Raw genomic sequence first — 13262 nt, 5'->3', positions numbered from 1 at the left:
GTGTTCAACTGGGAGACTATTCCCTTCAACTGCCTCGCTGAAGCTCAAGTCCGTCCATCATGAAAGTTAACAGCTGGGCAAACAGAAGAGCAATATAGCGCTGCCGCAACGCTTGACGGGCAGCTGGGTCGAAAACATGCCCGTGTCGGCAATGGTGACAAGTCACAAGATGAGTGCTTCCCTCGAGGGCTGGCTCACTGGCTCTTTGAGCATCAAAGCCTGTGAGTGCTTACAGTTGCCCAATCTAGGCCCATGACCAATACGCTTTGGGTCGTTTCCGTCTCGATGATTTTCTCCTTGAATCTCATCTCCCTCGTCATACCGACGCATATCTTGATACCAGCAGCACGTCCTCATAGACGGATGCCGCTCGAGTTTCTAGCCCAACGAGGCTGGGGGCTTTTGGGGCGCGGCGATCGAAGGAAGTTGCTGAATCGCATCGGGGGTGAGAAGCAAATTCAAGTGAGCGTAGGGTGTCGGGATTTCTTGATTCTTGATACAGTTCGCTCGGCCATGTCTGCTGCCCTGGCCGCGTCGTCAGGCCGCCTGGTGCAAATGCTCGTTGTGTCCAAGCATGCTTGTGGGTTCACAACAACGGGTATACAGTCTAACTAGTATATACGCCGCATCAGAGAAATTCGGTCAGGCTGAAACTGCAACGAAGTCAACCCGTCCGAATCCTTTGCCACCTGTGGAACTGCGTTCCCACCATGCAGTTGTGAAAACGGACCTGGCGTCCAAGTGCATCGCGGATGGCATCCGCAACAGCAAACAGGCTCTCAACATCCAAACCTTTTTACTTTTACACTCACCAAACCACAAGGCGGATCTTCGTTCGTTTAATGTGCACGCTCACCAGGCTGCTGCCTACGCGACGGCCGCCCAACCACGGAGCTCGGTGCCAGAACCTCTCACCTCATCCATCAGCGTGACTCCTTGCGCCAGCCTCCACCAACACCGAACCCTCACCACCTTCTTCCTCACCAAACGTCATCGTCGTCATCAACCATCACCTCAGCTTCCCAACCACCCCTCCCCCGGGATACGAACCGCCACGCCATGGCCCCAGAATTCCACGCCGTCACCCCCATCCTCCGCATCTTCAACGTCCCCAAAGCCGACGAGTCCCTCGAATACCCGGGCTTCACAACCGACTGGGAGCAGAGCACCGGCACGACGCCAACGCCCACCCCTCTACCGGCAAATCTCCCACGGCCCCCTCTCGCCACACCTGGGCGAGCACCACGGCGACGGCAGCCCGGGCGTCACTCTCCGCATCTCCACGTCCAACCTCGCCGAACACCACGCCGCGACAAGACGGCCCGGCCGAGGGGGCCCCAGGAGATGACGAACCCCTCTGGGAAACACCCTCATCTTCTGCCAGGCGGCCAAGTAGCTCCGGTTCCGCCCCTTTTCCCCAGAGGGCCAGGCATCTTGACTATGCGCGCGTGCCTTGCGGTACCTGGTGCCTTGTGCCTTGCGGCGCCTCGTGGGCTGCGGTAGCCTTGTAAGACTAGAGTAGCGTTCGAAAACGAAAATAAAACAAACACTGAGACCGTAAAACGTGGGCTCGTGCAACACGAGATCCTTCGGGGCGACAATGGCTGCAACGCTGCGGGGGCCTCGATCGACTCCTCGCCGATCGGCGCATCCGCGCACAATCAGATGCGACCCGGAGCTGAACAAGGCAAAAAGGTGCCTGACGGGCAAAGCGTTTGCGCCGCAACATCAGCACACAGCTGGCCGCCCCCTTTCAGACGAGACGCTCCTCGAGCTGGTGGTGCCAAGACGAGGCGGGAAACACCTGCGTCGCCAAACAAATGTGGTTGCCTGTCAGTCGCCCAAATCACGGGATGGCAGAGAGATTCACCTCCTAAACGACAATTCTAAAAGCCGGTAGCAATTGCGTTTCACTACGCCCCGTTTGTCATCTTTTAGCTCATCTTTTAGCTTATTTCTAATTTCCCTTTTTTTTTTAAAATTGATTTTTATTATTTTCATCGTTGCGGGCCCTGGGCCTGTTTTGACTTGGTCTTGTGTGCCCTCCTGAGCCTTGAAAGTTTGGTTCCAACTTCTGTGCCCATTCTGCGGGGTGTGGGGATTGGCCAACCGATTGACTCAATTGCTTATTCCTGGTTTAGGCTCCAGCTTTCACTTTTCAGGGCAATTGCTCGACACTGCGCGAGGAGGAAGACAGGGATGCGCCTTTTTTGTAACAGAAGAAAAGAAGAAGAAAAATCAAGTTCAAATCAGTCCATCCATCTATCCTCTTGGTCTATTCTATCGTGGTGTTTTCCCTGTCCGTAGATGCGCATGTCCTGCAACTCATAATTCCTCGTACATAATCCATGTCCCATCGCGTCGTTCCATATAGTACACAGGGCCCAAGCATGACAACAATGGAGCCCTAATCTTGACAAGTGTAGTTGTTCCAGAGACATGTCGTCAGTCCGTAGTCCTCCGGTTTTGTTGGTCGGTGTCGAATGTATCAGTCTTGGCCAAATGCCACTATCCTTGAGCGGCATACTGGCAGTAGGTGCATCGGGGTACCTGGCAGTGAGGGCAGAAGTAGTCCAAGTCAATAGACCACCAGCCATGGCTGCAGCTGCACTATTCTCAGAGTTAGTTGGTCATGATTCTGATTCAATGTAGAGACAATTGGTACGTACACACTGCCAGACCTTTGCCTGCGAGTGGTAGTTGACGGGCTCGGTCGCCCTGTTGCTCATGCCGCGGCACATTTTCGCTGGTGTTTGGAGATGCGTGGATGAGTCAGAGGCTTGTCTTGTTGCCGGCAAAGTGCCTGGTTTTCTAGTTCTTGGACTGAGGCTTGAGCTGAATGAGATTTGAGTAAACATGTCCAAAAGTCAAGTCAAGACGGCGTCAATGCCAGCTTATATAGCCCAAGGCATCAAGGAAATAAGGCGGTACCGAGCTCTAGAACAGGCCCCGTTCTACAGTTTCCGCGCATTTCATGACGCTTCGGTGGCAGTGTGTTTGTCTGGTGAGCATTTGACCGAGAAAGGGCTTCATCAAGGCTGCCAGGCCCCGATTTACAGGACGGCCATGCCATTGTTGAGAAGGCCATGAACCGTCATCATTGGTTCGTGGTGCTTGACTCAACTCACAAAAATGCACCACCAGCCTTGTAATGATAATTTGACTCAGTAGGCCCCCAAGTAGGCATCTCCCTAGATGGGGCCAAGTTTGATTTCACGAGTATCATCAGGCACGGGTGGGTTAGACGGCGGAGTCTATCAGCAAGTACACTTCGCACACGCAGGGCGTCGGTGGACTTCGTAGCAGGCTCAGCCAGACATTGTCAATCAACTCGCGAACCAAATGCCAAACCCGCAAGAAAATAGCCCGGTGGCTCATGTGTTTGCCCACCCCCGAAACTCTCCTTTGAGCTGCCAACACGGATTGGGACCAACAAGTGTGTTGGTGTAGGCTGCGGGTGGGTTCGGTCAATCAGTCATCAACCGTCACGGGGCGGCATCGTCGTGGTACCCCCAGGGTTAAAGGCGCCCTAGCGTGAGAAACCGGGTTGCATTTGGTTCCTTCCCATTGGCAGCAGCGTACAGTTTTCGAAGTTTCGGTGCAGAATGCCGTTGAACAGCCTCACGTCGTGACGGAAAGACCCAGTGTTTGCTTCCATTGCTTTGCCTGTTTGTCAACCCGTACCAACTGGATCCAGGCTAAACGGCCAAATGGCAGGCGGCCTGTGGTCATGGCCGCAGGAAGCAAGCCCAGTCTTGTCACTGAGGCGGGTCCCGGTTCCAGCTCGATTGTGGCGTAGCCTGCTCTCTCGGTGGCCATAAGTGGCTTTCGTCTTCTTCTTCTTCTTCTTCTTCTTCTTCGATTTTTCCATACATGAAGAACTAGAACAGACGGGGCTGGCTAGCTTGGGGCGTTTGGTGTGGCCTTTTACCCTTCCTGCTCAAGTCTAACGTATGTTAGGCCTCTATCACTAGCTTTGTGTGGAGTGGGATTAAGGATTTCCGCGGCCCACCTTGAGGCACAAGTTTCCAAGGCGGCGATCGGTCAGTCGTGGATTCGTGTTGGGTTTCAGGGCCGCAGCTGCTTTTTTGGAAGTCAGTGGAAGTTTGGAGCCGTCAGGGAGGAAGCAATCGTTGGCCAAGTCAAACGCGCTTGACGGGCCGCTCACCGTGCCTGGCCCAAGGTCGAAAGGCCGAAAGGTCCAGACTACTCAGAAAAGGACTGAAGTGTCTACTCTGGCAAACCTGAGGTCGTCAGCTTGGGTAGCCTCTGTTTCGGCGCGGACGCGGGACAGCCAATTGCAAATATCACCACCTGCATCATGTGATTTAATCGCGACACAGGGCCGGATTGCCGAGGAGGAGGAACGAAGCGCGCACGGCAGTCCTGTTTTGAATCGCGCTTGCCGCAGTGCGTGGTCCTTACGTCATAGGCAATGAACAGCTAGTGATTCGGAAATTACAGCATGTGAAACAGGTCGACATTTTTGTACACACGCCAAAAAAAGCCACGATGACAAGGTCGTAACTTCAGCCGTTAACGATGCCATTCTGCGGCTTTTCGCCCAGGTCCCGAATGTTGCCCATCTTGATTCTGCTTTTAGACATCGCTGGTCGTCTCGCGAGGAGAAGCTGTGCGCTTCGTTCCTGCAAGAGAAGCTTCGTGAGAAGAGGTATGCTCCACGGATGAACCACCTCCGCGTTGCAAGCTTTTGTCCCGTGAGACAGGACTTCTTTTCGCACTGCTGATGCCATGACAACGCACCCGCAAAGGATTACAGATACTTCAGAATCGATAGCGATATACGTATCCCTATCAGGTAATCGGACGGAAAGTGATCAGTGCCTATCACCAGTTGCGGGCTCCGAGGTCGATAGCTCCCCACCAGTTAACCAAGCTACAATAGCTGTAGCTAAATTGGCCTACGACAAGACTATTGCTGCCAGTTCACGAAACAAGAAGAGGGGGGGCTTATTCTAGAAGTTGTGCCCGACATGAGGCCCATGTTCTGGTCAAGTCTCGTGGTGGCGGGTGCACTCCCGAGAGCCTTAACTTGACCATATTGGTCCTGATGGATGGGGAAAGGAACTATTTCTTGTCTTCTGTGCGGTGGGCCATCCTTCAAAAGTCTCAGATGCGGGCGTTGCAGGAGGTGCAAGCGTGCTGGATGTGGAAATTCAGCATGGCACAAGTCATATAAATGTATGATGTGCCAGGTGAAGACACCGCGCGCCCTTTGCGACCATCTCATGCGCTGCGGTTCAGTCTGTCGGTCATGCAGAAAACTTCTCCCCAGTCTGGTTCGCTTGGTGTGCATCCATTGTACCGCAGACAGGTTGGTGGGACAAAGAAGATGCGCAGGCTGCCACGACAAGCGCAAAGCCAAGATCAAGATTGAACGCGAACTATCAATAGGGCAACAGCCGAACGAGCTCCCGCCAAAGCACAACCAACTCAAGGCGCCCCGTCCAAGGGCGCAACGTGCACTCAGAGCCCTCGAATTGTGCGGCGAGTAAAAGATCACCAAGAGGATCAAGTCTACTGCTCATCGCGAGGGTACCGACTCGAATCGAGAAGTTGAAGTTGTCGATAATAGCTGCGAGCCTGCCGCAGCTGCTTTAAGGAAAAGGCCAGAGAGCGGGCAACTCCGGAAGGATTTGGCAGTGTCTGTTGATTGCCATGATGCTGAGTCTAGCCAGGAAGCTGTCGATGACAGCGGTGATGCGGCCGTATCTTGTCAGAGAAAGAAGCTGAGGAGCGTGCGATCGCGGAAAGGCCCAACAGCGTCCGGTGGTCTCGAGGATCCTGAATTCCACGAGTCGCTGCCCGTCAGCTCGATCGTAGAGTCAGGCTTCAGTAGTCAACCCCCGAGAAAACCTGCGTTTAAGAATGGTGAACCTTGCGAGGTTTGTCATGCAAAGCCGAGTATGACCTACTACCGGAAATGCGAGGAGTGGAGGAGGCTTAGGCGGGCATTGCGCATAAAGAGGCGAGCAAGAAGAGGAGAAGGAAACCCGAGACATGCGAAGTTTGCAAATAAAATCCGAGGAAAGATTGCTCCAAGAAATGTGCCTCGAGGCTTCGCAGAATATGGCCTATGAAAAGAATATGGGAAAGGCCCGGGACGAACAACGAGAGTCCCGTCAGACGGGGGAATCCTACGGGATATCCTACACTCCCAATTGCAACAAACAACGACCTTACGCACAGACGAGATGCATCAAGTGCTCGCTCGCCGCTCAACGGGCTAGAAAGAAGGATGCAGACGCAGTTCAGTGTGGGGAAAGAAGCCATTGTCAAAGATAGGGCAAAGAGCAACATGAGCACAAAGCCAGAACGGATGCAGCCGGGGCAGCCAAGGAGCAGGGTCGGCAAGAAGAAGAAGAACGCATGACATAGTCTCCCAATGTTGTTTTGGCCAAGGTGGTTGTTTGGTCGAGACAGCAACACCAGCATGGGTGGTGCTCGCGATGGACGATTGTTGAGCGAAGGGGGTCTGGTTAGATGCTGCGACAAGGCGTACGTGTATTAACAGCGCCACGCCTGCCAAATTGTAGGTGGATAGAGTGTGTATCATCAATTGTACGTAATTGGGATGTCGTGAGAGCTCAATGATTTTTTTCACTTTCTTTGAATGCAATTACTTGTAAACAACAGTTTACTTGCCACAGATAGACCTGAGCCGCCCGATTTCGGCCGTGCCGCTGTGGCCCGTGGTGAACCAGACCTAAAAGCCCCCGTGCCTGGCCCGAAGTCCACACCCTGAACGTCAGTCAAGGATTTCTTGGTACGTATCTCATCACAGATACTGGTACTACTCCGTAATCTCACATCCAACAACACCCGCAGCACACTACTTGTCCTCCCGATTTCAGGTCAATTGGGCTCCTATATCTCGGAATCATGCTGTCTGCTACTTCTGGAGCCATGCGCATCGGCGCTCGTCGAGTTGCCCCCCGCGCCGCTGCCCTCGCCGTCCCCCCGAGGACCAAGGCCTCCCTCAGCCGAATAACTGCCAATATTGTCCACGCCCGCGCTATCTCTACCACCGGAAGTCTTGCTAATGCTCTCAACACGAATCCGAACCCCCCTCTAGGCAAGAAGAATGCTTCCAACGAATCGCCGTCGCGAATTGGCCTCATCGGCGCCCGTGGTTACACCGGCCAGGCCCTGATTGACCTTCTCAACGACCACCCTAACATGGACCTTCGCCATGTGTCTTCTCGAGAGCTTGTTGGACAGGAGCTCAAGGGCTATACTAAGCGCAAGATTATTTACGAGAGTCTATCTCCTGAAGATGTAGCTCGTTTAGACAAGGATGGCCAGGTCGACTGCTGGGGTAGGCTCGCTCCCTCGCTAGATATTTGACAGTTCTACTGACACCCGAAAAAGTCATGGCCTTGCCCAACAAGACCTGCCAGCCTTTTGTCGAAGCACTGGGACAAAGCTCAAGTCTCATCATTGATCTTTCGGCCGACTACCGGTTTGATACGACGGGGAAATGGACGTACTCATGCCCTGAGCTTGTGAAACGCAGCAAGATTGCTCAATCCACGCGCATCAGCTGTCCTGGTTGTTATTCAACGGGCTCTCAACTCGGCATTTCTCCTCTTGTTCCGTATTTGGGAGGCGTTCCTACGGTTTTTGGTGTTTCGGGAGTATGTCCCCCTTCTTCCCCAATGCCGACACCCACGCTCGAAGCTAACTGGTCCAAGTTCTCAGGAGCTGGAACGAAGAAGAGCCCCAAGAACGACGAGACTCTTCTGAAGGATAACCTTCTGCCTTGTTAGTTGAAAAGATGTCATGCGTATAAGCATGTGGGAAGCTGACCTTGAGCAAGACTCTCTTACGGGACACATCCACGAGCGAGAAATCAGCCACCACCTTGGGGCCCCGACGGCATTCATTCCTCACGTGTTAGATCTACTGCTTCTTTTTTTTGGCTATCGTATACTGATCCAATTACAGCGCTTCTTGGTTCCGCGGTATCCAATTGACCATCAACATCCCCCTGTCCAAGGAGATGACTTCTCGAGACATTCGCCAGCTTTACCAAGACCGATACGCCGGCGAGAAGCTTGTCAAGGTCGTTGGGGAAGCTCCCTACGTCAAGTCGATCCAGAACAAGCATGGAGTTGAGATCGGTGGATTCGCTGTTGATGACACCGGCAAGCGTGTCGTTATGTGAGTATCCACATTTGAGATTGAACCCCCAAGGGCTCCAACTAACCTCCGTAGCTGTGCCACGATTGATAATCTTAACAAGGGTGCCGCCACCCAATGCCTGCGTAAGTTTTGTCGGTGCATAACGAAGGATTTTATGGTTTGCTAATGACTGCACAGAGAACATGAACCTCGCCCTCGGATACGACGAGTACCAGGGAATTCCCATTGAGTCGTCATCTTGATCTCCAAGCACTACAGTTCATTACGCAAGGCTTGGTATTGATTGTCTGGGCCTTGAACGGTCTTTCCGTCAGAGAAAAGAGATGCGTCCTACAGGCGTTTCCTGAATATCGTTACCAGTTCACGTCGAGAGACAGGTTCCAGGGGCTAGTGCACATTGCTTCTTGCAATGCGCTGCTGACTATGAACAAACAGCGCGCTGGTCGTACTGGAGCAGGTCCAGCTTTAGCTTACAAGTACGCGGGGTCTGCGCTTGATGCCCCTTGGACTTGCCAAATCAACTGGGAATGCTTCCACATGCTACGACACACACAATGAATTTCGGCGTGAAGACGCCTTGGGGCGGTGCTTCTCCCCAGGAAGTTCTCATATGTCTTGACATACAATCCAGAATGTACCTGGTGACTTGCACCGACACAGCGGCTTACCGTATCATAGGGTCTGGGGTGGGCCAGCCACAGTGATCATGATATTCATCGTCACATAAAGCGACAGGGCTTCCTAATCCAGTACTATATCAATATGAGAAGATTCTCTATACAAAGCAGCGACTGCAGGCCTTATTTTTCCATCACATTGTCATAGGGGTAATCCAGGCAAAGCCCTTTCTTCTCCATTTACCATAACAAGCCAGAGTGTCCTCTCAAGCCACGCAAACCTTTCGAAAAGCGGGCTCACGAGCCAATCTGCCCCCACCCCCGCGCCCCTGGCGCTAGCGACTGGATCCTGAACCATGACGAAGGTCGCATAAAGTCGACAAGATGCAAGGAAAGCACGAGAATGCTGTTGCCTGTGATTGACGGGCTCGTATGTATCTTATCGGAGGGGGGAAGGTTCAGGTGATGTAAGGTGAGCATCACGGGGTGACGAGGGCCTGAGCAAGAGCGGCCCTGTTGACTAACCGGGCTGGGATGTGGGTCGCCCAGACTTCGTGGGATTCTCCTAGGTACCTGGTACAGTCAGGGGCAGAAAGATTTGCCCGCCGAGAAGTATACACTAATACTCCATCATATATGACAGTATGAAGCGCGATAGCCAGGTACATGGTCTAGTTAAATACTTCTTGGCCCCCACTGTACTTAATCCCCCCTCTTCCCCTTTGCATTCCCTCGTCGCCGTCAACAAGCCATTCATTCTTTGTCCGCCATCTGGGTACAGGCTGTGCGCCACTGTAATTCAATTGACAATCTCTGTTGCCCATCATGGGCTTCTTCGCCACGTCTACCGGCTACTTTGCCTTTTGCGCCCTGCACCTCGTGTGCTTCGCGCTGGCGCTCGCGGTGTGTGGCTTGTACGGCCAGGACATCAACAATGCCCACCAGAAAGACAAACACAGCGACTCTAAATGGGTGAGCAACTCTCCACACGCCGTTGGCCAACATGGCGCGAGCACGCGTGAGAAGCTAATATCGAGGCTGCCAACAACAGGTCTATGCCGTTATCGTAGGTGCACTGTCGGCCGTGACGTGCGTCTTCTGGTTTGTCCCTGCCCTTCTGCGCCACGCGGGCGTGCTTGGGGCTGTTTGGAACTCGATACTCTTCATTCTGTGGATTACGCTGTTTGGGGTCTTTGGCGCGGTAGGTGAACTTTTCTGCATTGCCAGGCAAGGGGACTAACGCCACGGTCACAGCTGTTCATCCACGAGGATGCCGAGGGCGACGGCGACATCCAGCGCATGAAGAACGCCGTGTGGGTTGATCTTACGAGCGCGCTTCTGTGGCTGATTTCTGCCGTTGCCACTACCGTCTACTGGTGGAGGCACCGTGATGCCCGATCGACGTTTACTGGACGCGCTCGTGTTTAAGTCATGATGCGGTGCCTCGAGCCCGACGGTGAGGAGCATCAAGGTTTCGCGGGGGAGACGTGACGAGGTGATGTCAAGATTTGACGGGTCATGATTGCAATGGTAGACGTTGGGGCGCCGAGTGTCGGCAGATGGTGGATGGGACAGGAGCAGGATTCGTTTTGTAGGCATACAACCTCTGCAGAGTATATTTACCTACAAAGAGGCGCACAGTAATATAATGTATCATTATTTTTGGTCTTTTCTCTTTTTTAAATACAAATAGTAGTACAAGCATCATGCAGGCATCATACAAGTATTACATCCAGTATCACCATATGTTAGCCGTAGTAAGCCAGAGAACCGTAATATACCACGTAATACACTATAAACGCATCGTGATGCGTTAAACGCTAATAAGATGAATGATTTATCGTAGCACGTTATTTAAAATTATCCCGTGATAGCCTCAGCCACCGATTACGTGAAACTTAACCCCGGATATAGTTTACACCAATGACTCACTTTAAAAACTTAAGATAACCACACATAACATATATCAATGAGGTTCGCGCTTTCTCCCGTCAACCTCTTTGTAATCTTTCAACATTAAAGCCCAGCTTCACAGTTACCAGTTAACGTCATGGACCGACACAAACTGCTCGTAAGTCCTCGCCACTAAAAAGCACCTTGAGGCACTACAGCGTCTGCTAAAATCGGCTAAAGCGATCAAATCTCACAGTGACCACAAACAACATGACCATAGCAAGTTGCCCGTTACAACCTTCAACGATTGAAGCTAACGAGACCCGGAGGAATCAGGATGACACAGATACCGTAACGGGTATTAATAAAGATAGCTTATATATAGATAAAGAAGCTACTTATTTTTTTTATTTATATCTCTTAAAATCTTATTATTTTTCTTGATTTTTTTTTAGGTAATTTCTGGGAAGAATCAAGGAAATTAATAAGAATTTAAGAGATATAAATAAAAAAATAAGTAGCTTTTTTATTTTTATACAAGATATTTTTATTAACACCTATCGTAATACTTATATTATACTTTAAGTCTTATTAGCTTCAATTCTTAAAGGTTGTAACGGGCAACTTACTTGCTTTGGTCATGTTATTTGTGACAAGGCTAATAAACCTGTGGAGGCTAATGTATTATTATTTTAACATGTTAAGTTTGTGATTGGTCATCCTAGGCTCGTGCAAGCACTGCATCAGGTACGGCCCAGTGAAAGTAGCACAATGTGCCTGGCCGTACCCGTGCCAGAGAATCATAATCTATTGTGATACACGATGAACGCATCACGATGCGTCAGAAGGTAGCAAGGTTGGTGATTGATCGCTGCGCGCCGGAGGAGGGGAGGCTGTCTTGCGAAAGCCTCAGACACTGCGATATTTTAACATACACTCATACAATCATACAGCCTAGCTTGCGGAAGTGCTTGTGCTAATGCTTGTGTCCTTTGTTTCCTCCGTCAGCCTATTGAGGAAACCTCGTCGCGAGACCTTGTGGCACAGTTCAACCTTGCGCGTGCAGCACGACACAAGCATTTTGCTGTCGCCTTGTCTCGTACAGCCAACACCGTCTCACCTTTTCAATGCCCCCGTTGCGATGCAAAAGTGCCAATATAGTTAGCAAGTTTCGCCGCGCCTTCAAGAGGAATGGAGTTATAATTGCTTGCTCGGATTCCTCGCAGATCACGGTGACCTTTGAGCCCGGTGAGCCCTATGGCAGTACCTTGCTTCAAGAAAGCTTCCTCGGCAGCATCGCCACCCTCAATCCTGAAGCAGATATTCATACGTGACCGCACTGACTTATGAGGGATGATGTGATAGATTTCGGGATGCGCTGCGAGAGCTGCGTAGATGAGTTGAGCCTTCTGTTCAGATAGAGTCTGCTGTCCTTGGACCCTACTAGGGTGCTGCAGTAGTAGTTTTTTCAGAACCCGGCCCGCGATATACACACTAGAGATGTGAATTAGTTCGAGAATATACTGGCAAGAGCACACGTACTCAAAGATGCTTAGTGTGTTATAAAGGCTGTTATTCTTGGCAATCGTCTCATACTCCAAGGCCCGAGGCGGTATCGGTAGCGCCAGTTGCCTCAATAATGCTGCGGACGGCTGCGCTAGAAAGCTCTTCTTGATAACAACGACAGTAATACCAGTAGATCCTAGATTCTTTTGCGCGCCAAAAAAGATGGCTGAGAAGTTGCGAATCGGAATCTTCCTTGACAGAATATTAGAGCTCATGTCAGCAACAACAACGGGTCCATCAGGTCCTGGCTCGAGACGTTTTGGGAATCCCGGGAACTCTACGCCGTGGACTGTCTCGTTGTCGCAATAGTAAACCATGGCACTATCCCGGGACAAGTTCCAGGTATCCTCGTCGGGAATTATGCCAAATTTGCCGGCGTTGAGCTTGCGGCTGTCCGCCACAATATTGACATGCTCGGGGCCGAAGAGTCGCTCGGCTTCAGCTGCTGCCTTTTGCGACCAGCCGCCAGTGATAATATAGTCGATCTTGAGGTCTTTCACGGCCGACTTTAGCTGTTCGATTGAGCCATCATCTGACCCCAGCTCCTTGTGTTTGCGAGCAACCCAGGCGCCAGCAAAGTTATATGCCGTAGCTGCAAACTGTCCTGAGCCACCGCCCTGCATAAAAAGGACCTCGTAGTCGTCAGGAATCTCGAGGAAGGTTGAAAGGTCAGCCTTGGCCTCATTAATAATCTTGGTGGCTAGCTCAGAGCGGTGGGAGTGCTCGGCGAGACCTAGACCCGTGTCGTTGAAGTTGACTAGAGCCTTGGCAGCATCCTCGAGGACTTCGGTAGGAAGCAAAGCTGGGCCTGCGCCGAAGTATGTAATGTCGGATCTGGACGGCATGGCGCAGAGTGCGAAATAGCATCGGCTTGAATACCTTTGAGCTCGTGTATCAGACCCTTCTGGCTTGGACGAATCCGTGACATGGACAAAATATGTGACAAGGAAGAGGGGTGACTCGGAACGAAGAGTGGGATGTCCAGTGGTTTTTTTAAGTGACTGCCATGTGGGTGTGGAT

At 51.7% G+C, this 13262-nt stretch overlaps 4 protein-coding genes across 4 annotated transcripts; 2 read left to right on the top strand and 2 right to left on the bottom strand.

Moving 5' to 3' along the window:
• Window positions 1–2249: 2249 nt before the first annotated feature.
• On the bottom strand, window positions 2250–4462 carry J3458_021266 (uncharacterized protein; the record flags this gene model as incomplete). The annotated part of the gene is made up of 4 exons (XM_066122513.1): window positions 4169–4462; window positions 4013–4083; window positions 2670–3946; window positions 2250–2610 (listed from the first exon to the last, which is right to left on the bottom strand). The coding sequence occupies exon 4, from the start codon at window positions 2595–2597 to the stop codon at window positions 2250–2252; it is 348 nt and encodes a 115-aa protein (XP_065972523.1). The 5' UTR covers window positions 2598–2610; window positions 2670–3946; window positions 4013–4083; window positions 4169–4462.
• Window positions 4463–6903: 2441 nt separating this feature from the next.
• ARG6_4 (Protein arg-6, mitochondrial) lies at window positions 6904–8408 on the top strand (the record flags this gene model as incomplete). The annotated part of the gene is made up of 7 exons (XM_066122512.1): window positions 6904–7339; window positions 7393–7658; window positions 7716–7785; window positions 7841–7916; window positions 7969–8184; window positions 8239–8288; window positions 8344–8408. 7 exons carry the CDS (start codon window positions 6904–6906, stop codon window positions 8406–8408), a joined length of 1179 nt encoding a protein of 392 aa, XP_065972522.1.
• Window positions 8409–9608: 1200 nt separating this feature from the next.
• J3458_021264 (uncharacterized protein) lies at window positions 9609–10211 on the top strand (the record flags this gene model as incomplete). The annotated part of the gene is made up of 3 exons (XM_066122511.1): window positions 9609–9755; window positions 9835–9984; window positions 10038–10211. The coding sequence occupies 3 exons, from the start codon at window positions 9609–9611 to the stop codon at window positions 10209–10211; spliced, it is 471 nt and encodes a 156-aa protein (XP_065972521.1).
• Window positions 10212–10601: 390 nt separating this feature from the next.
• SER1_6 (Phosphoserine transaminase) lies at window positions 10602–13192 on the bottom strand. The gene is made up of 3 exons (XM_066122510.1): window positions 12219–13192; window positions 11306–12170; window positions 10602–11255 (listed from the first exon to the last, which is right to left on the bottom strand). Exons 1-2 carry the CDS (start codon window positions 13085–13087, stop codon window positions 11801–11803), a joined length of 1239 nt encoding a protein of 412 aa, XP_065972520.1. The 5' UTR covers window positions 13088–13192; the 3' UTR covers window positions 10602–11255; window positions 11306–11800.
• Between the last annotated feature and the right edge of the window lie 70 nt (window positions 13193–13262).

This window comes from Metarhizium acridum (assembly GCF_019434415.1).
Source record: "Metarhizium acridum strain ARSEF 324 chromosome Unknown scaffold_578, whole genome shotgun sequence".
Classification (NCBI taxonomy): domain Eukaryota; kingdom Fungi; phylum Ascomycota; class Sordariomycetes; order Hypocreales; family Clavicipitaceae; genus Metarhizium; species Metarhizium acridum.
This window is presented reverse-complemented; position numbering and strand designations above follow the sequence as displayed.